Below are 23285 nucleotides of genomic sequence, written 5' to 3' on the forward strand. Positions count from 1 at the left end.
CAGCTAGTTGTTTATAAAATTGTTATTAAAAGTATGGAATTTTTAAATTTACAATCTTGCAAATATTTTCTTTAAAAAAAGTGAACAATTTTGTGTAATCAGTGTAAGTTTTATTAATTTATTATAAACGGCTTTTGAGTTATTAATTAAAAAAAAATTTTTTTTAATATTTTGTTAATGCAAAAAAAATTTAACATTTCAAAAAACGGTTAAAAGTGTTTTTTTGTTTTGTTATGAACTACAGATTTTCATAAAAGTTTTAACATTTTAGAAAATCAATTAAATTTTTTTAACACAGTTGAGCTGGTCTGACCCTATATAATATTTAAGTATATTAGTTTTTAAAGAGGGGTTAAGGTCTATTCGGTGAAAAAACGCATGTTTTTAAGAATTTTTTTTTGGCGATACGCAGAAAGTTAATTTATTTTATCGCTTTGCATATAATATTGTAACATTTGAACAATATTTCTCTAAATTTTAATTAAAAAATATTAAGAATTGAGCCAAATAATGAGATTTTCCTCAGGCGTCTCCAAAAAAAATTAACTAGAAATATTTTCTATTTAACATAAACAATTTATTAATGAAAAAAAAATTAAAAATCACCTTTGTCCATCTGTTGACAGACAATTGCACTAAATGTTTCTTTCGTTGAGCGGCTCAATTCATTATCATGAGAATAGTTTATCGATTGACCATTCTTGCCGACAGTGTGATACCTTCTACAGCTCTCCTGCAGGACATGGACGCGCTGCGCCTCCCTATTGAGGGGGTAGTAGTTAAAGTATTGATTGAAAGAGCTTCTAAAGTTGGAAGGTGTATAAAACGCTTGCGTGTACAAAAGTGAGATAGCGAACAAGTTGGAGAGCTTCTAGTAGTAAAAACAGTGAAGAGAAAAGAAGAGAGAAACAGCGCAAAATATGGAGAAAAGGCGAGCGCCATCAGGCGGGAGACCGCGGCTGTAGGGGTGGTCTGTCAATCCCCTCAGCTTATCTTTCTTTAAATTACTTGAAAAAATGGTCATGATGGCTGGCATGGACGATCACGAGCGAAAAATAGTTCTAGAATTTTGTCATTTGCTTGAAAAAAGCAAGCAATTATTTAATGGGCTGAGGGATTTGCCGCAGTACGGCCACAAACAGTGGCAGGCATACTTTGGCCGTACATTTGACATTTACACTAAACTTTGGAAGTTTCAGCAACAGCATAGGTAAGTCATTCTTCTTCTTCTTCTTATTCACGATATTAGACAAATCTTCAGTTAGTTCTCAGCACAATTTTATTATAAAGTTTCTTCTCTGTCAGAAAAATGAAATCTGCTTGCATTTTCATAACGAAGGTACATAATATTTAACTGCAAACCATGTGATACAAAAATTTTGTAATTAAGTATTTTTATTTAAATATTTCTTTATTAATACTCATAGTTTATGTTTCAAAGCTTTAAATACATTAGAAACAATTAAATTTTACGCAGAATATTATATTTGAAATGAAAAATAATTTTTATTACTTTACCTGAAGCGTTACTTAATTTGTAACATAATACTTATCTGTAAATAAATATTTAATCTCAAAAATCTTAAATTCAATAATGTATTTTACAGAAAAAATTATGCTGGGTCTTTTGTACCGATTGTACTTAATAAACCAGATGAAATAATAACCATTTATTAGATTTAACTACCTAATTCTATTAGATTTTCAGTAAATAACTTATTATTTTCACATATAACGTTTAGAATTTCTTTCTTTGAATATCAATTAAAAGTAATTAACGTTAATTATAATAATTAAAGGAATATGAAAAGATACATAGAAACTACCTAAATTAAAAAAAAATTATAAAGAGTACATGACTTATAGTTCTGCTTCTAATTATTTTGCTATGGAAGAAAATTTTATTAAACTTTTATATTTAATTTGTCTAAACTATTACATTTATTATATGAACAGATAAAAAAACATTAAAGGTTTAATAATAATAATAATTATGTACTTAATTACAATTTCAGGGCTCGAACCAGTGAAAGTATTTAAAAATACGGACTTTACGGATCAAAAATGAAAAATTACGGACCTAATAATATTCAAAAATATAACAAAAAATACAACCAGTCCGAGTCAAATAAGAGAACATTTTACTTAAAACTAGAAATTAAATTTTTCATAACTATAAAACATGAAGATATCGATAATTTTCTTCATGTTTTGTAATAATTAAAGAAAAAAATTCTTCTTTCAATCAATTATTTTTAATAATTTTCAAAAAGTCCTTTAACAATTTTCAAATCCATTTGTTTGCAATATTTAGTTTTACAAAATTTCAATTATTCGTAAATTCTTCAATTAAATATATATTAGAAAATAAAAACTTTAAATACTTTTTTTAAAAAATCCGCAATTAAACTTTTTCAAAAAAATTAATATCAAAAATTCAATTATTTCTAAAAATGTACTCTGTATTGCAATTAATATTCAATTATTATCTAAAATTTAATCTGAAATTAATTTTTATTAGAAAATTCTAGAAGAATCAATTCTATAAATACAAAAAAACCAATTTATTGAATAATTGAATGTTTTTTAAAATTCAATTCCCATAAAGAATTTTATAAATAAATTTTTCAATAATTGTATTTTATTATTTTTGAAGAATATTTCATTTTTGCGAAGAATATTATTGCTCTTAAAAATAATTGAATTTCTGCGATAATTTATAACTTTCTCCAAAATTAAATTTTATTTCGTGTTCTTAACTAAAATTCTTCTATAAATGCATTATTTTTAATAATTTTTGAAAAAGTTCTTTGAGAATTTTCAAATTCTTTTGTTGACAATTCAATTTTAGAAAATTTCAATTATTCGTAAATTCTTTAATTGAATTTGTATTAGAAAATAAAAACCTTAAATATTTTTAAAAAAAAATCCGCAATTAAACTTTCTTAAAAAAATTCATTGCACAGAATTGTTAGTTAAAAATATAAAAATTCTACTAGAATTAAATTATTTAAATACAAAAATAAATAATTAAATGTTTCTTAAAATTCAATTCCCATAAAGAATTTTATCAACAAATTTTTAAATAATTGAATTTTTCGACGAATTTTCATAAAATTTGTAAGAATTATTACATTTTTCGAGAAATTTGATTAAAATTGTATTAAAAATATATGAAATGTGAAAGAACTTAGATTTTTACCGAATAATAAATTCGTTTTCTTTAATTGTATACACAATAATTGAAATTCTGCTATGAGTTTTATTATTTGTGAAAATTATTGAATCCCTAAAAAGAATTTTATTATTTTTGAACAATATTTAGTGTTTGCGAAGAATATTATGACTCTTAAAAATAATTGAATTTCTGCAATAATTTGTAAGTTTCTCCAAAATTTAATTTTTTTTTCGTGTTCTTAACTAAAATTCTTCTATTAATGCATTATTTTTAATAATTTTTGGAAAAGTTCTTTACGAATTTTTAAATGCATTTATTTACAATTCAATTTTACAAATCTCAATTATTCGTAAATTCTTTAATTGAATATGTATTAGAAAATAAAAACCTTAAATATTTTTAAAGAAAAATCCGCAATTAAACTTTCTTTAAAAAATTCATTGCACAGAATTGTTAGTTAAAAATATGAAAAATTAAAATTTTCACAGATTTTGAATTCAAACCTTTTCAAAATTCAATTATTTCTAAAAATTCACGCTATAATGCTTTTAATATTCAATTATAAACTAAAATTTTTAATCAAATCTATTTTTAAATCAATTTTTTATAAAAATTCTTTTAGAATTCAATTATTTAAATACAAACAGAAAGAATTTATTGAATAGTTGGATGTTTCTTAAAATTTAATTCTTATAAAGAATTTTATCAATAAATTTGTAAATAATTGAATTCTTTCGACGAATTTTCATAAAATTTTTAAGAAAAATTACATTTTTCGAGAAATTGTATTAAAAATAATTAAAATTTTGCAATGAGTTTTATTATTTAAGAAAACAATTGAATTTTATTATTAACGAAACTAATTGAATCCCTGTAGAAATGAAAATAATTAAATGATTGCGAAGAGATTTATAAAAAATTTGTAAATAATTGAATTCCTGTGAAATTTTTATTATTTTATGAAAATAATTAAAGGTTTGTGTAGGATTTTATTAAATTTTTTTTAAATAATTGAATTTTTTCGGAAAATTTTATTAAAAATCATTAAAGTGAGAAAATTTTTTGGAAATAATTGAAATTTTGCCAAGAATTTTATTAAAATTTTTGAAAATAATTTAATTTTGGAGAAGAATTTAATTATTTTTAAAGATGATTTAAATTTTGACTAGAATTTTTAAAAATGTTTGAACATAATGGAATTTCTACGAAGAATTTTATCACATTCTTTAATTACGAATTTACTTTTTTTCAAAAAAACTGACTTTTACGGACTTTTACGTGATTTACGGACCTAGTTCGAGCCCTGCAATTGTAAAGACACTTTTCGCTCATTTAAATTTGTAAATTTAGAACAGGATTTACACGCTTATTTATGCTTATGTTTTTTAAGAACAATCCTAAGTTTATAAGTTACCTTTAAAGTACAATAATTTCAATTAATAGCAAAAGAAATATGTAACTTTACTCGTAAGTTTATTTATAATGTTTAAGTTTAATTTCGTATGTAACTATTATGATCTTATGTAGAAAGTTTATTTATAAATGCAGAATCATACATAAATTTAATTTAGTTATTATTACCATGCAGTATGCAAGCTTCCAGAAAGATCACTTCTTAAACTTGTAGCAAAATTGCATATAGATTTGCAAAAAAGGTTTTATTTTAAAAATCTAATACTATCGTCTTAAATAATTTTTTTTAAAACACTAATTCACGTAGTACATTCATTTAACAATACGTCAATTGTGTAGCAATGTTTTTGCTTAACATTACATTAAGCCAGATATTTTAACATGATTGTGATACTTAATAGAACAAATTTTTAATCTAATATTATCGTTATATTCAGGTAACATTTTTTGCTGTTTGAAAAGTACTATTGTTGTAATAATAGTTATACAATTAAGGGTCCCAATCAAAGAACCGCTTATAAGTTTTCGAGACTCAAAATTCTCGACATTTAAATAAAAAAGGGATTTAAAATTTCAATTTCTTGAAAACATTCCGTATTTGTATAAAGATTACCAAAATGTTTCTCAAGAAATTGGGATTAAAAACAGTTTAATTTTTGACTTACAGGGCAATGATTTTGAGCTTAAAAAAATTATAACCGGTTCATTGATTGGGACCCTCAATTATGCCAAATTTAATGTTTTTATTTCTAATATTTGTAAACTGTTCTATATTGAATGGTAAGAATAAAACTTTTTGTGTATTTTGTAGACAAGTGCTCGACACAAAGTACGGCTTGAAACGTTGGCAAATAGGCGAGATTGCTAGTAAAATTGGTCAGCTGTATTATCACTACTACTTGCGAACGAGTGAAACAAGTTACTTACATGAAGCTTATTCATTTTATGCAGCGATAAGAGGACGTGCTTATTACAGTCGTGCAGCAAAAGAAGATCGTAGTGATTTAATGGTGAAGAAGCTTAGGTATTATGCTCGATTTATTGTTGTCTGTTTGTTACTGAACAGAATGAAGCTCGTAAGGGAACTTGTACAAGAGCTTGACGCCCAAATTGCTGACTATACGAGTACTTACGAGCCTGAGGACCAAGTCGAGTGGAATTTAGTCCTAGATGAAATAAAAGCGTTTGTTAAGGCGGAGGCTGCTGTTGGGGTACTCCACACGGATGTTAGTCCAACTGTTACTTCGCATAGATTAGGTCCTCTAACGTCTCCACCAGTTGAACGATCGCCACCCATGTGCCTATCTCTACAAGAGATTTTGATCGTCGGCAATTGTACCGATCAGGTCAAGTTTAGTGAATTATCAATGGATATGTTTAGAATGTTGCAAACTTTAGAGCGCGAGCCCAGGGATGATCTAAATCATTTGCATGATGCATCGCCTGCCGGGAGACTACCATTTAGGCCAGGTCATTATCCTATGGAAAACGGTGCACCTAGACGCGACAATCCACACAAATATCTTCTTTATAAACCAACATATAGTCAAGTTCAGGTATTCCTTGCTAGTGGATTTAAAGAACTGCCAGCAAACGGGGCACTTCTTCTTTATCTTTCTGCAGATGGATGTTTTTCTACTGTTAAACGACCTGAAGAAAGTAAGTATCCTTCTATCATTAAAAAATTGCACAATGAAAAATGTTGACTCAAGTACAATTGTCATCTATTAGCAATGGAGCTGTGTAAAGTTGAGAGCCCCATCTCAAAATTTTTTCAATTCTTTTATTGCATTCGTTTGTCCAACAAATACTTTCCTTCTATTATCATTCACATTATCAGAAAATTAAAAAAAAACTTTTTCTGGTGAACATAAAAAAAATTTTAAAATGCGAATTTAACAGCTCAATTTAACAGTCAAGCAAATCTTAAATCAAACATACTAGCAACAATTCGCGCGCTAAAGCTCGCGGCTAACTTCTTACTGCCTTTTTTAAATAAAATTAGCAATTTTAAAAATAATAGAATTTGAAAACTTTCTAATTCAAATTTTTGTTGAAAACAATAAAAAAAATTCAATTTTAGAGAAATTACAAATAATTGCAGAAATTCAACTATTTAAAAAAAAATAAATAAAATTCTTCTTATAAAATTCAACTATGTACAAAATTTGAAAAAAAAATTTGTAAAAATCACAATTATCTTTATAAGTAACAAAATTCTTCTCCAAAGTTTAATTATTTTCCTAAATGTCAAAAAAATTCTTGTCCTAATATCAATTATTTTCAAAAATAAAATGCATTTTTCTAATTTCAATGATTTTCAATATAAACTATTTTAATAAAATTTCCCAAAAAAATTCAATTATTTAAAAAAATTTTAATAAAATTGTATGCAAACATTTAATTATTTTCATAAATAATAAAAATTGCACAGGAATTAAATTATTATTTTTATAAATAATCAATTTTTTTTAAGGAATTCAATTATTTTCATAAAAAATAATTTAAAATTCTAGAAAATAATAATTGAATTAAAATGATGAAAATAATTTTGATGAAGTTACAGTAACAATATTCTTATAATAATATAAAATAATGATTTTATTACTTGGTCATCTTTAATTATTATAAAACATGAAGAAATCGATCACTCCGAGTCTTCGACTCGGAGCAATCGATATCTTCATATTTTATAAAAATATTTTTATAAGTTGTTTAATTTAAAAAAGGTTTGAATTTTGAATTTTTGAATGTCTTAATTCCTGTGGAAAATCCTGTTCCAAAAATAAGAAAAAAAAATAGGAATTTCGCAAATATTTTTCTTTTTTTTCTAAAACAAAATAATAATTTTGTTAAAAAAATTGTGATTCATAAACAAAAATAATGCAAAATAAATTGCATTATTATTATCTTTTTTATAATTTTTCTTTTCAAATATTTTCAATTTTAAAATTAATATATTTAAAATCATCGAATTATTGCAAAGAATTTTATCAAAAAATTTGATGATAATAGAATTCCTTCAAAGAATTTTATTATTTAGGAAAATAACTGAATTCTCACAAAGAATTTTATTAAAATTTTTTAAAATCCTAATTAAATTCTTTTGAAGAATTTCTTTGAATTTTTTTTTTAAACTAATGGAATTTCTTTAATAATTTTAATTGAAAATTTTGAAAGCATTTGAATTTTATGAAGAAGAATTTTATTAAAAGTGAATTGAAAATAATTGAATTCTTGCGGAGAATTTTACTAATATTTATAAAAATTGTTTCGAAGAATTTATTAAAATTTTGGACATAATTGAAATTTATGGAAATATTAAAAAATATTTGAATTCATCCGAGGAATTAAATTAAAATTGTTTTAAAAATCATTGGATTTTTGTAAAGATTTTACTATTAAAAAAATAATTGAATATTGTTTATAGAAAGATTTTACTATTTATAAAAAATAATTAAAATGTTTCGCGAGAATTTTTAAAAATTTTAAGAAATAATTAAATTGTTATGAAGAATTTTATAGAAATATTTTAAAATAATGAAATTTTTTCGAGAAATTCAATTAAAGTTGTTTCGAAAATAATGGAATTTCTTTAAAGAATTTTCTTAAAATTATGTATATTCAAAATCATTGAATTCATCACAAGAATTTTATTACTTTTTTGAAAATAATTGGATTCTTTCAATTTTTTGACGAATATATTTAAAAATTGCATTGAAAGTAATTTAATTTTTATATGGAATTTTTTAAAAATATTTTCAGAATAATTGAATTATTTTTAGAGAATTTTAAATTCTTGTTAAAATTGCATTTTATGGAAATTTTTGACAATAATTAAATTATTTCATGTAATTTTATTTAAATTTGATTAAAAATAATTTAATTCTTGTGAAGAATTTCACTACCTATTTATAAAAATAATTGAATTTTTTCGAAGGATTTATTAAAATTTTAGAAAATATGAACAATAATAATTAATTTTGTACTTAATAAGCGAATTTTTTTAATTTTGATTATGAAATTATTTTGAAAATTTATATTTGAAGATTAGAAATATTTGTAATTTGCATAACAATAATAAATTGAATATCACGTTCCGCACGTAAAATTTTCTAGTAATAATATAATATACAGTTTATCTAAAGATAACAAAAACAAAAATATAAATAGAAGACAACTTCAGAGTGTGAGGGACAGAAAAAGTGAATGAATGAAAGAATGAAAGAACATTCAAATTAATATAGTTAATTACATATTTTTGCAAGTTTCAAGGTTGGGCAATTAATTTCAAAAGTTGGACAATCAAAAACTGACCCTTAACAATATTTTAAGTCAATTTTTAGGACAGTAAACGTCAAGATAATCTTAGATCAAACAGATTCCACTTTTTCGGAAGTATCAAAGTTGGACAATCGTTTTTAATGGATGGACAATTAATTTCAAGAGTTGGAGAATCAATTTTAGAAGTTGAACAATCAAAAACTTACCCTTAACAATTTTTTAAATCATTTTCTTAAACAGTTTACATCTTGGAAAACATAAATCAATCAGATTCCACTTTTTAATAAGTTTTAAGATTGGCCAATCATTCTTAATGGCTGGACAATCAATTTCAAGAGTTGGACAAATTAAAACAGTCCCTTAATAATTTTTTAAGTAATTATTTTTGACAGTCTACGACTTTTTAAATTTAAATGAGTCATATTCCACTTTTTTGCAAGTTTCAAGATTGGACAATTATTTTTAATGGTTGGACAATTTATTTTAAGCGTAGGACAATCAATTTCTTGAGTTGGACAATTCAAAACTTACCCTTAACAATTTTGTAATCCATTTTTTAGACAGTCAACGTTAAGGGAATCTTAAATCAAACAGATTCGATTTTTTTTGCAAATTTCAAGCTTGGACAATTATTTTTAATGGTTGGACAATTAATTTCGAAAGTTGGACAATTAAAAACTGACCCTTAATAATTTTTCAAGTCAATTTTTAGGACAGTAAACGTCAAAGCGTTGGACAATTAATTTCATGAGTTGGATAATCAAAACCAGACCCTTAACAATTTTTTAAGTAATTTTCTTGAACAGTCTACATTTTGGAAAACTCAAATCAATCAGATTTCACTTTTTGTCAAGTTTCAAGATTGAACAATTATTTTTCATAACGCGGTGCAAAAAAGGGCACTTTTTTGCACCTTGTTATGAAAAATATCGTTCGTAACTAGTGCTAGCAGTTGCCAATTTTTGAACGAGCACTTTTTTTGGAAAAAAGTGCTCATTCAAAAATTGACAACTCTTCGCACTCGTTACGAAATATACTATTTTATGGTTAGACAATTAATTTTAAGAGTTGGGTAATCAAAATCAAATTTTTAAGTCAATTTTTGGGATAGTAAATGTAGATGAAAATTGTTGTGAATTTCGATCGAGTTTTAGTGCTTTATTGGAAGTTTAAAGGTTCCTCAATTCTAAGGTTTTTTTCTTTCTTAAAATTGATTGACCAACTATTTATAAGAAATGTCCAACCCTTAAAATTGTCAAAAAGTGGATTCTGTAATACTTAAAGTTTCCTGGACGTTCACTGTTGAAAAAGTTGACCAGAAAAATCGTAACGTCCGTTTTTGATTTTCCAACCTTTGAAAAGAATAAAATTGTCCAACAAAAATGGTTTTACAACCTTGAAACTTGTAAAACAGTGCATTCTGTTTGACTAAAACTTTCCTTGACGCAGACTATGTTAAAAATGACTTAAAAAATTGTTAAGGGTCAGTTTTTGATTATCCAACTTTTGAAATTGATTGTCCAACCATTAAAAATAATTGTCCAACCTTGAAACTTGCAAAAAAGTTGAATCTGTTTGATTTAAGATTTCCTTGACGTTTACTGTCCTAAAAATTGACTTAAAAAATTGTTAAGGGTCACTTTTTGATTGTCCAAATTTTGAAATTGATTGTCCAACTCTTGAAATTGATTGTCTAAACATTAAATTTTAATTAATAATTAAACGTTTTTTTTGAATAATACTGTAAGGTAAATATGAATCTGGGCACAAACATATCTAACCTGGCTAGCACGTAACCACACAGTAAAAAATGTTTTTTTTTATAATTACAATGATGTTTGTAAATTGAAAATGTTGGACGTAGTATGAAAGTTAGAACGTCCAACGTGATTTACAAATTTTTTGCAATATAAAAAAGTTAACCCTAGATCAAACACCCCGAAAATTTTTGTAACTTTCTGTAAAATATCATAATATGCGAATTAAGGTTTGTGAAGCCAGCTACGTTTAATTTGGCTTCATTTTAAATTGTTAGCTTTCATCCACGTTCAACATTGTAAATTTACAAGATTTACAAACATCCTTGTAAATCTGAAAAAACATTATAGTAAGTCTTTAACGTCCGAGTGGTTTTAATAATAAGAAAGAAGCAAAAAGAAAAAACAAAAAAAAAAAAACATTGAAACAAAGATTCGTTTAATGTTACTCCAACGTTTCGAAATCCACAGATTTCCTCTTCAGGGAGTCAATTTGGCAACAGTCAGAACTTTTTGTCATAAATAAATTTTAAATGCGTCAGAAAATAAAAATATTACACCCATACATTGGAGCCATACAGATTCGAAAAAATAATTAATAATCCATTTAGTAAAATAATAAAAAATAAGACACATATAATAATTAATAAATAAGAACAATAAACAAAAAAAAATTTCAATCAGCAATGACCATTATTATATATATGTCTTATTTTTTATTATTTTACTAAATGGATTATTAATTATTTTTTCGAATCTGTATGGCTCCAATGTATGGGTGTAATATTTTTATTTTCTGACGCATTTAAAATTTATTTATGACAAAAAGTTCTGACTGTTGACAAATTGACTCCCTGAAGAGGAAATCTGTGGATTTCGAAACGTTGGAGTAATATTAAACGAATCTTTGTCTGAATATTTTCGTTTTATTTAAATAATAATTGTTTTGTTTTATTCCAATCTTTTGTTTTATAGTTCGAATTTTTAAGTCAAAAGTTTGACAGTTAATTTGTAAATAATAAAATAAGTGGAGTAAAAAAATTTAACCTCAATTTCAAAAACTCAATAAAGAGGTACAGTTGCAATTTTTTAAAATAATTAATTATTCTATGAATTATTTATTTTTGTATTTAAACAATTAAATTCTGATAAGAATTTATTTTTAAAAAAATTTTAGTTAATACTTTAGAAAATAATTAGAAGTGTTAAAAAAGGATTCTCTAGAAATAATTAATTTTGATGTTTTTAAACAATCTTTGAAATTCTAATTGCTGTAATTAAAGTATCATAAAACTTAAATATAAAAAATTATTAATTTGTTAGCTTCCTTGAAAATTAAAAGTTTTGAATATCATTATTAAAAATTATAGAAGAATAATTGAATTTTGGAAGACTTGCAGTTCAAATTTTCATAAAAAATTTTTCCAATGGTTTTACATTGAATGTATTTTGATTAAGCAAATGAAGAACAATAAGAATTTAAATATTTATTCTATAATAATGATTAAAATTTGAAAGATTTAATTTGAAAATTCTGAAAAAATTAGGTTTTTGAAAAATAGTAATTAAAATTTTTTTAAAGTTTAACTGTCTTTGATAATAATAATAATAATAATAATATTATAAATTTACACAAATTATTCTATTCAAATAATTCAGTTCTCGTCGTTGAATTCTAATAGCAAGAATTAAAAAAATTATAGTTAAATTTTCAGAAAATAATTGAATATTTAAAGCGTTATAACAGAAATTTTAGGAATCAATTAAATTTAAAAATTTTTTAAATAAATTCTTTGAAAATTTAAGAGAAACAAAAGTATAAAAATATTTAAACTTCTATTTTAAAAAATTATTAAATACATTATTTTTCTCTAAAAATTCTTAAAGTTTTTCAATAATTTCACTCAAAAATTCTAAAAAAAATAATTGAATTTTGGAAAAATTACAGTTGCAATTTTTAGAAATAATTAGATTTTATGAAGTTTTTCATTGAAATTATTTGAAATTCTAATTCCTGTGGAAAAATAAATAAGAATAATTTTTTTTAATTTCTGTTGAACAAAAAGTATTGAAGTTTTGAATAATTTAATTCATAAATTCCGAAAAATTATTTCTTGAAAATGTGTAATTAAATTTTTTTAAAGATAATTGTATTTCCGAAAATAATTTTAAAAAACTGAAACAATTGAAAATTTTGTCAAATTTCATTGAAATAAATTTTATATTTTAATGAATTTTATTTGTTTACTTTTACTAATTATTTTGAAATATAATTGAATTTAAAAAAATTTAAACTTATTAGCAGGATATTTCAATTATTTAATCAAAATTATCTTCCATTCAAGTTTGTTTGAAATATCTTGGCGATTAAAGAAAGTTTGATGTTTTTTAAAAAAAAGACAATCGAATGCAAATTAACATTAAAAAAAATTAAGAAATTTATATTTTTCTATTTAAGCATTCATTTGTTTACATTAAAATTTGTATTCGATTGTCTTTTATTCTCAAAAATTTAAAAAAAATGAATGTTTGAATAAAAAAATATAAATTTATTCTTTTTTTTTAATGTTAATTTGTATTCGATTGTCTTTTTTTCTCGAAAAATATCAAACTTTTTATTTTAAAGAAAAATTATATTTTTAAGCAAATTTTATCTTCAAATGAACTAGATATACACATGCGTTTCCTAAAAAAAATAATTTTCCTTATATTTCACTAATAGAAAATAAAGTTTGGCTTCAATAAATAGGAAAAATAATTATTTAAAAATTGCCTTACAATTTCAACTGTTCACAAGGAGGGTCATTTTAAAATGAAATGTTTTTTGGTATTTTAAAATTGGTTCTGTAGATTTCGGAAAAAATGTTATTTCCCGTTGTCAAAAATGTGTTTTCGAGAAAAACGTGTTTAAAGTTTTCGTAACGTATTTTTATGATACTAAAGAAAATTCTAAGGCAAGAAAAGAAAAATCGATTTTTTTAAATCTTTGACCAGAAAGTTCCTTTAAAAAATTACATGTAATATTCTAATAAAAATATTAAAATATTATTTTTGGTTTTTTAAGAAGAAATTTGTTTATTATATTGAGGAAGCTACATTATCATGAAATAAATAACTTGCTTATGTATTTATTTGGAAAAAATAAAAAAAGTTCTAAGAAAAACTAAAAGTTAGTAACAGATACTGTATATTTCGTGAGTGTTAATTTAATTTAATGATTTCCCTTTCTCACAATGAATGGATAAAAATAGAAAAATAAGGTCATTTGTGAGGTGAAATTTTAATTATATTTTATTTAATATTGCTTATCTTTAGTTATTTTTATCCATTTATACTAACAAATTAAGCCATTCTTAATAAATTGCAATACTTTTTTTACATTTAAATAGGAAATCATGTGTTATATAATTAAAATGTGTTATAATATGTTCTATTAGATAAAAAAGTGCCAAATTTTCAAAAAAGAGATTTTTTTAATAAAAGAATCAAGTAAATTTATTTGCACACTTCTGTAAAAGGATCTGCTAAATTATGTTTAGCAGATGTTTTTTTTAAACTCGTTTTTAATAAAAATTAGAATAACAAATTGTTTTGAATTTTCACTTCTAATGAAATTCAACTGAAAAACAAAAGAAATCAATAATATTATGAATAGATTAATAATGTTAAAAATATTGTTTTATTTTTGATATCCTTAAATATATAAAACAATAACTCCTATAGAAATTTAAATTTTGCAAATGCAAGGATTAAATTTTTATTCGAAAAAGCTATTAAAAAATGAGTGTACCCTCTATAAAATTTTTATCAAAAATGAGCACCAAAGAGGACAATTATAAATTTTCTATAACACTACCGACCTTAAAATATTTCCCTTTAAAAAATTATAATCTCCCACGTCGAAAAATTCCCTGGAAATTCCGTGGAACTTCTCCATGGAATTTCCATGGAGATTTCATAGAAATTCTGCAAATTTTTAATTTTAATATATTAAAATAAAAAATTTGCAGTAATATATGAAATTAACATTTCTAGGACGATTAGAGTCTCATAATAAAATTTGCATAATACTTTTTTTCTTTGCTGATTAATAATAAAACAAAAGAATTTTTTAAGGTTTAGATTTCAAAAAAACCGATGTCAAAATTCAAGTGAAATAAGAAAATAAATTATAAATTAATGTAAGTAGTAATTACACAGGTCAACAAAAAAAAGACTTACTTTTTTTATGAGATATCAGAATGGTTTCCGATGTATTTTTGGACGCTGAACACGATCCCGAATTCCAAAATTGCCCATCACGTCAGGATTTTGAAAAAAGTGGGGGTAAAGACCCCAAAAACGCTTTTTTGAGGATTTTCAACATTTTTTTTCTCTTTAACCTGACGTGCTAGAGACTTCCACAAGGTCTTAAATTAAAGCTTATAATGTGCACTACAAGACTCATATCCATAAAATAAAAAAAAATTAAAAGCTTTTTCAAAAAATGGGGTTGAAGACACCAAAAAGATGTGTTTTTGGATTGCTTTAATAGACTTCATGCAATTGCTTGGATTCGCTTGAAAATTGTTACTCGGGGTTTTTGGAGTCGTTGATTACGAATCCGAAATTAGTTTTCAAAAATTTAAAATGGCGAAACCAAGATGGCAGATGTAAAAATTAAGAATTGCTTGGATTCGCTTGAAAGTTTGTTACTCCAGGGTTTTTGGGGTCGCTGATTATGAATTCGCCCTTTTGAATTTTTGAAAACTAATATCGGATTCGTAATCAACGACTCCAAAAACCCCGAGTAACAATTTTCAAGCGAATCCAAGCAATTGCATGAAGTCTATTAAAGCAATCCAAAAACACACCTTTTTGGTGTTTTCAACCCCATTTTTTAAAAGAAATCTTATTTTTTTTTTATTTTATGGATATGAGTCTTGTAGTGCACATTACAAGCTTTAATTTAAGCCCTTGTGCAAGTCTCTAGCACGTCAGGTTAAAGAGAAAAAAATGTTGAAAATCCTCAAAAAAGCGTTTTTGGGGTCTTTACCCCCACTTTTCTCAAAATCCTGACGTGATGGGCAATTTTGGAATTCGGGATCGTGTTCAGCGTCCAAAAATACATCGGAAACCATTCCGATATCTCATAAAAAAAAGTAAGTCTTTTTTTGTTGACCTGTGTTATTAATCATTAATTATATTTATTTAATTAAAACCATTTATTTAGTGCGTCAGAATTGTTTTATTTATCTGTTCATAACCATTATGATGTACTATTATCATAACCCTTATGGTTATAAAATGATAAAAAATCAATATTATTTATATATTTTCGATTAAATATATTAATTTTAATTAAATATTATTTGTACAATATTCTAAACATATATTTATTATTTAAATACTATAATAATTGTGGTCAAATGAATTGATAAAATAAGCAATTGTGATGCACTAAATTAATGTTTTTATTTAAATAAATACAACAAATTATTATAGTATTCAAATAATAATTATGATAATAAATATATGTTTATGGTATTGTACAAATAGTAGAGTAGGGTGGGGCATTACTATTCTTCTTTGGATTTTTGAGTCTAGAAAATGTATTTAAAAAAATAAAAAAATGAGTAGGACTGTTTGAAAACTTGACTTCTTCTTATTATAATGATATAATACTAAAAAAAATATAAAAATTAATTTGTTAATTGGAGGAGTTTTTCTGGTTTTTCTCTTCCAATTTCTTACCATTCTAACCCAGAAACAAGCACACACAAAAAATACACTGTTTTGTAGTTTTCGCTGTCATCAGTGGAAGAATAGTTTCGCCCCATCTGCACATTTTTTGAAAAAACAATTGTAAAATTTTTGAACAATAGAATATCAAAAATCCATTATGATATTCGTGTTCAGCACAAAATTTGACTTTAGAAATAATTTTTCCGATAATTTTTCCGACCGTTTATCACTATTCACAATGGCAGACTAAATGAGTGAAAACAAGTAAGCGAGTATATCAAAATCACATTTGAGTACCTAACTCCTACGATAGATGGCGCCAGAAGCTCAAATGTGGCGTACAATGTTCATTTCACATGACAAGTATACAGTGTAAAAAGAACTTTAATCGGATGAATAGTTTTCTCTCCAGGACTAAGAATAGTTTCGCCCCGCGAATAGTAATGCCCCACCCTACCCTATTAAAATAAAATTAATATATTTAATCAAAAATATATAAATAATATTGATTTCTTATTAGTTTATAACCATAAGGGTTATGATAATAGTACATCATAATGGTTATGAACAGATAACTAAAACAATTCTGATGCACTAAATAAATAGTTTTAATTAAATAAATATAATTTATGATTAACAATTAACTACTTACATTAATTTATAAATTTATTTATTTTCTTATTTAACTTGAATTTTGACATCGGTTTTTTTTTGCATCTAAACCTAAAAAATTGTTTTGTTTTATTATTAATCAGCAAAGAATAAAAATATTATACAAAGTTTATTATAAGACTCTAATTTATTTGTTCGCCGTTTGAAAATAGCGACAATTTTATCCCAAGGGAAAAAATAAGACATGGAACCATGCGTTATTTTTGCTAATGGGATAAAATGAAGGCTCTCCTTTTTTAAGAAAAGTATTCAGAAGAGTAAAGTTATATTGGTGTTATAAGTAAGTCTTATATCTCCCCTAATGAGTTCTGCCTAGAGTTCATCAAATTCAGGTGCATCTGGATTACTCGAAACATTCATACTGATTGGAGTCTTTTCTTGAAAAGCTCTTACCAAACTCTTAATGCAATTGGATTTTGTAGGTATTGGTTTCTGTTTTTAAATGGATGGGTACCATCCTTTGGTATCTTACGTAAGATTTCAGTTCAGTGTTATGCTTCCACTCTTCCTGTAGGAGGAGAATAAACTGATAAAACAAAAATTTTCCCTCCAAAAATGATTAATTTAATGCATACTGCCATCTAATGGTTCCGTCAAAATCTCTCCAACTTTTTCATTTCCGTGTTAAGTGATATTCTGCGATCAGATCTGAACGTTTTGAAGCCTCTGAAATCCCACTTTTTGTTGATTTGGTTCAGCTATATGTCTGTACTCTGTGACTGATAGCAAGTCGACATTTAATTCATACAAGTGATTTAACGCTAATCTCTATTCAAGAAGAATAGCATAAGCACTTCTTTTTTTAACATTGTTTATCTTTTTCTACACAATTACAACAGCTATCAGCTTATCTTCGTCTGGAAATCTTACTGTTCTCTACTTCGTTTTGACATAAAACTGACATAAGACTATCTTTCCTCAAATTCAACAGTGCATTTCTTTCTCTTTCCAAAATAAAGTAATATGTCATCTTAGAATGATGTTTGAGTTTATGGTTATTATGTATATGTTGTTATTATTACTGTTATTATTTTTTCTGCTTGAAGTCATAGAAACAAATGGGGGAGTTTCTTCGGATATTTTTCTTTGTATACTTCTTCCTCGTTGATTAGGTGACAATTCTTCCGGGTACTCCCTTAGAAATCTAGCTTCTGCATCTGACAAGTTATATAGGTATCTCTCTATCATCACTTGGAATTTGTTTTTATAGGTTATACAAATAGTGAAAGAGACTTTACGGTTACCCTTGCAGTCCATACTGTAATCCCACGTTCTTGGTGCTTCACAATCCTTTTCAGTATGTGATTCTCCACAGTGCTCACATGTGGGATTTTCTAATTTGCGTTGTTAAGTAAGGTAGTCAAATCTCTATCACCAAAAACATCTCCTCGGTGTCGATATAGATGGAGTAACGAACGCTCTCGAACTCCAAGAATAGGTATATCGTGGGATCGTTGTCGACCTGAAAACAATATCCACGATGTCCATGAGCATCTTATTGATTTTGGACCTCCTTCCTGCTGTCATTATTATCGATTTCATGACATCATTCAGATTTTCCACGATGTTAGAAGCCGAGAGACAGGTTTGAGCCTTAATAAATTTTATTTTGAACGATGTAAAGAAAGGAATGAAGATTTTGAATCCTTGTTCTTTTGGGACTTGTGATACTAATGCGGTGTTGGCATTCTCCACTTAGTAACAAATCTTTATCTGATTACGACCTGCTACGTGAATTCTCATTTTGGCGCTTATTATACTTGAAATCAATTTACCTGTTGTCTGAGGATCATATCTCCCTATTCTTTTACCTTTCTTGATGGATTCCATAAGTACAAGAAAAAGACCCTACTCTTTCTGGGAGTATTAAATGTGGAAATCTGAAATATCATTTTCGCAGTAGATATTTGGATCCAGCAGGTCTATATCTGGAGAGAAGACCTTATTTCTGCTTGCTCCTTTTTCTTTCTTCTCACTTAACTTTTTTTCCATTTGTTTTTTAAAAAAATGTAGAGGTTTCGTTTCGAAGCTGTATTTCGTTCCCCATTTTATTTAAATTATTTAGTTGGTACATTTAGACACTTGAGAATTTAGCAAACAATGTTAAATTTATTATATTATCCAATTAATTATTAATATTTTCAAATTCACAAAAAGGTTATATGTACTCATTTCTATTTAGAATTCATATATTCAAAGATTTAATCAAATCTATCCAGATGTGTGTATTTCACAAAATAATGTGTGCAAATTATCTTAGATATGCTTTGACGGACTAACCTGAAATTTCGTAGGTTTAGAAGAATTAATTAATTGTTTACACTATACTTATGGTTTTAATTGTTAAAAAATTTATTTATTGCATTAAAACAAAATGATTAAATTTAATTTATATAATAAAATGATGTTTAATTTTAGGCATTAATATTTGAAAATTAAGTTTGGTACGCCAGCTGTAGAAAACATAAGAATTTGAGCTTCTTTTACTTTCTTTTATGTTTTCAGTGGGCTACGACCTAGGAGGGGTATCAACTAGTAGTAAAAGAGAATTGGAACATGGGAAAAGGCCGACTGGAGGAAAGGAACCTCACTGCCTTTACCCTGGTGATCTGTATCCGTTTACGCGAAAACCTCTTTTTGTAGTCGTTGATTCGGATAACAGCTTCGTGTTTCAACAAATACCTCGATACTTTGGTCAACCACTAATGGTCCTAATGTCGCCCCAAGATACACCATCAAATCTTAGAGATCTTCGCCACGGTGGTAGCCTTTTTACTTTATTTCTTCATGCTCCACTCGCCGCTTTTTGCCTTATCTGCAACGTTGGAAGTCTTGCTATTCATCATTGGGAGCGCTGCCAAAGTTTCATAGAACGATTTCTCATCGAAGCTAGTCGACTCGTCGTGCGAGCTAAATGCGGTAAGGCCAACAAGTTTATTATTTGAATATATCTAAATGAGAAGTATTAGATTTATTTATTTTAAATATTAATGTTTAAAGTGACACATAGAACCCTTTTATGTAACATAAATGTTGCACTGAATCTTTTGATCATTACGTTTAAGATAAAACGCATTCAACGTTTGAATGGAAAACGGTTTTATTTACTTTAAATATTATTCTCTTTCAAGTACCAGATAGATACGTCTGGACACAGTACAATCTCTACAAAAACGTATCCAGGTGGACGTGATATACCTTGATTTTGCTAAGATTTTCGACACTATTGATCATAAAATCCTTGCAAAAAAATTTGATACCATTAACATCCCTCCAAACTTAAAGCAGCTCCTCCTATCTATCTCTATCTAGACGAAAGATCACACGCAATCGCAGTTGGATGCTATCTTCCTAAAGAATCAACTCCTGTTCGTTTAACTATAAAATAAACAATCAAAAATTGGAAAGAGTGCATTTAAGCTGTGATCTTGGAGTCACCTTTAATTCTACACTTACTTTTGCCGAGCATATAACAGCTATGATCTCCAGTGCCTCCAAAGCCTTAGGATATCTGATCAGATCCTCAAAAAAATTTTCTAACATAAATGCGATGATCTAATTGTTCAAATCACTAGTCCTATCAAAAATGGAATATGCTAACCTAGTATGGGACCCAATTTATAAAAAAATATGTAGATGATATTGAACATATAGAAAAACGCTTTTTGAAGTACTTGTTCTTCAGGATCGATGGAAGATACCCCCCGCAAGGATCTGATTATTTAGCGTTGTGTGAAAGGTTTGGTTTTGTTACTCTTGAGGAACGAGGAATCATAGCTGCAACTATGTTTATTTTCAAAGTCCTTAATTCCAAAATAGATGCCCCATCGCTCCAAAATTTGGTAAATTTTAGAGTACCCAGACCTGGATTACAATACACTGCTCCTTTCTATCTCAAAAACACAATATCATTCTCTGGCTCAACAATACCCATTTTTTATGCGTGTTATCACATAAACAATGTTTTCTCTACTATGAATCTAAATCTGGATCTATTTAATAGCACTCAAAATGAATTTGTGTAGACGATGAAATAGTATATTTCGTAACAACTGCTAGCACTAGTTACGAACGATATTTTTCATAACAAGGTGCAAAAAAGTACCCTTTTTTGCACCGCGTTATGAAAAGTTATATTATGAAACTTAGAACGCAACAATAAATATGTAAAATTATTATACTCAAACTATGTATATAGAAACCCATTTATGGTCCTCATAGACTTCGGGTAAAAGTAAATAAATAAATATTCTTAAGATACCTAATTTCCACTAAGAGATCCATCGGATTCATAATATTCTATTTATTGAAAGTTATGTGCAATGGTGTTTAGGGGATCGTGTGATGCACGTCTAATTGAGGATCATGATTAAAGAACTAGGCATGGTTAATTGGCCTATTGATGATGATTTTTTACCACAGACTTCGAATCAAATATGACAAACTTAATTACTTCTAATTATATTGGAATAAATTTATATCTCGATATACAACATCATGTTTTGACTGTAAAAGCATTCATATAATGAAATTCACATGAGCCACCTTTAGAGCATCCTATATAAAATTTTCCAAGAGCAAAACATTCTGAACCACTAACATATTTTCCTGGAATACTTAGAGTTTAAACTTTAGACTGATTTATCTTCATAGAGAAAAAAGGGCAACTGTAAACTGTAATATTGCATAAACTTGACTGAACGATTGCTCGTTCAAAATTATAAATCCATATAATAATAATTAAAACATCTTTCTCATAAGAAAGATACGGATTTAGATCTTCATCTAACATTATCAAAAGAAGCTTTAACATCTAAATGTTAAATTGATATTCATAATGTTTAATTAAATTCTTTTTCAGAAACCAGTGTTTTACAATTTTTTGGAGATGACTTTTTGCGACTCCTACTACTTCGTTATGTATTCTGTGATGTCGTTTTGCACTTACATCGTTCGTTTCGTGGCAGACAACAGAGACCACGTTGTCATCCACCTCTACCAGAAGCTGAAGTTCTAGAGCATCCTAGTTTACATCAGTTCGTCTATGATTTGGCATCTAGTTTAGATGCACGAGACCATTTTCCTGATAGTAACGAATTAGCTTGACCCAAGCATTTAAAGGAGGAAAATCAAGATATAACACCACTGTTGGCTTCGTATAACCAAGATTACGATTATGATAACAGCAGATACAACTATAATAAGAAAATATACCCAATAAGACTTCATTAAACTGTAGATTGCAGTTTTATGTGGTCTATCTGTACATATATATAAAAGGGACACATACATAAACACAATTTAAGCAGACATCGTTACCTTTTCATCACCTTTATGAACTGATATCAAATATATTTCCTAATTTAAAAATGCGAACAATATGTAAAGTTCCATTCTGTTTCTAAAATTGGATTACATCAATAATATTTTAATAACTCTCGTAATAATCATTTTTCATTAACCATGCATAATTATAAATGTCACAGTTAATTTATCTATATTTGTATATTAAGATAATTCAAAACTTTTTTAATCCTTTAGCATTTATCATTAATTCTGTAATTTTTTATTATAATTTTAACTCTTATTTTTGTCAATCTTGGGTAGCAGATGATTTATCCTTGTTCTATTATGTTTTTGTTTAGAATTTTTACTTATATTTAAGAAAGAAACTTAAAATTTTTCATGATTTTTAAATATTTTTAAGTTTACATAATTCTTTATTCCTTTGTAAAATATTGAATCTCTGATGATTTATACCAAAATAAGTAATTTTAGTAGCATTGTATTTTACTCTCTCCACGGCATTTTTTCTACTATTTTTTTGATTATTAAAATATGTACAGAATGTATTATTTTAATAATTATGAAAAATCATCATCTAGCACAGTAAAAATAGAAATTTTAGTGATACATCGCCGATACATATATATTTATAAAATAATTTTAAATTAAGCAATGAAAAATGACTTTAAAAAGAAATCGGATTTAAAATAAATTTTTCAATGAGTTTATCGATTATAACCGGAATCAAAGTATTGAACATGATTGTATAGTTGTCAAATTTTGTATGTAAGTTGTATAACGACAAAATTTAAAGAGTATGTTATTTTGATATTATAATTTTAATTGAAATTAATTTATAGGTAAAACTCATCGCCAACATGAAAGTCCTTTAATCTAATAACGCCCAAAAGAAAGCAAAGTTTATCTTGTCTTTAAAGTACTAATTTTATATAAAAATAAAACGTTAAGAA

General features: G+C 25.9%; 1 protein-coding gene across 2 annotated transcripts; it reads left to right on the plus strand.

Annotated features, from left to right (window-relative positions):
• The first annotated feature begins 797 nt into the window (after positions 1 to 797).
• On the plus strand, positions 798 to 22623 carry LOC122507660 (protein SCAI). Of its 2 annotated transcripts, none has more exons than XM_043620494.1 (4): positions 798 to 1210; positions 5403 to 6250; positions 19537 to 19947; positions 21890 to 22623. In XM_043620494.1, the coding sequence occupies exons 1-4, from the start codon at positions 1017 to 1019 to the stop codon at positions 22132 to 22134; spliced, it is 1698 nt and encodes a 565-aa protein (XP_043476429.1). In that variant the 5' UTR covers positions 798 to 1016; the 3' UTR covers positions 22135 to 22623. The 2 variants fall into 2 exon arrangements, with proteins under 2 accessions (XP_043476429.1, XP_043476428.1); XM_043620493.1 differs by having other exon boundaries at positions 799 to 1210; positions 19534 to 19947; positions 21890 to 22622.
• The last annotated feature ends 662 nt before the right edge of the window (positions 22624 to 23285 follow it).

Source organism: Leptopilina heterotoma, unplaced genomic scaffold (genome assembly GCF_015476425.1).
Source record: "Leptopilina heterotoma isolate Lh14 unplaced genomic scaffold, ASM1547642v1 Lhet_509, whole genome shotgun sequence".
NCBI classification, from domain to species: Eukaryota; Metazoa; Arthropoda; class Insecta; order Hymenoptera; family Figitidae; genus Leptopilina; species Leptopilina heterotoma.

Bases quoted from the DNA above. Each gene is read 5' to 3' on its own strand.
- LOC122507660 (XM_043620493.1), top strand. From the start codon at position 1,017: ATGGTCATGATGGCTGGCATGGACGATCACGAGCGAAAAATAGTTCTA. The intron at 1,211-5,402 runs GTAAGTCATTCT...TGTATTTTGTAG, and splicing joins AAGTTTCAGCAACAGCATAG to ACAAGTGCTCGACACAAAGT. The intron at 19,948-21,889 runs GTAAGGCCAACA...ATTCTTTTTCAG, and splicing joins CGTCGTGCGAGCTAAATGCG to AAACCAGTGTTTTACAATTT.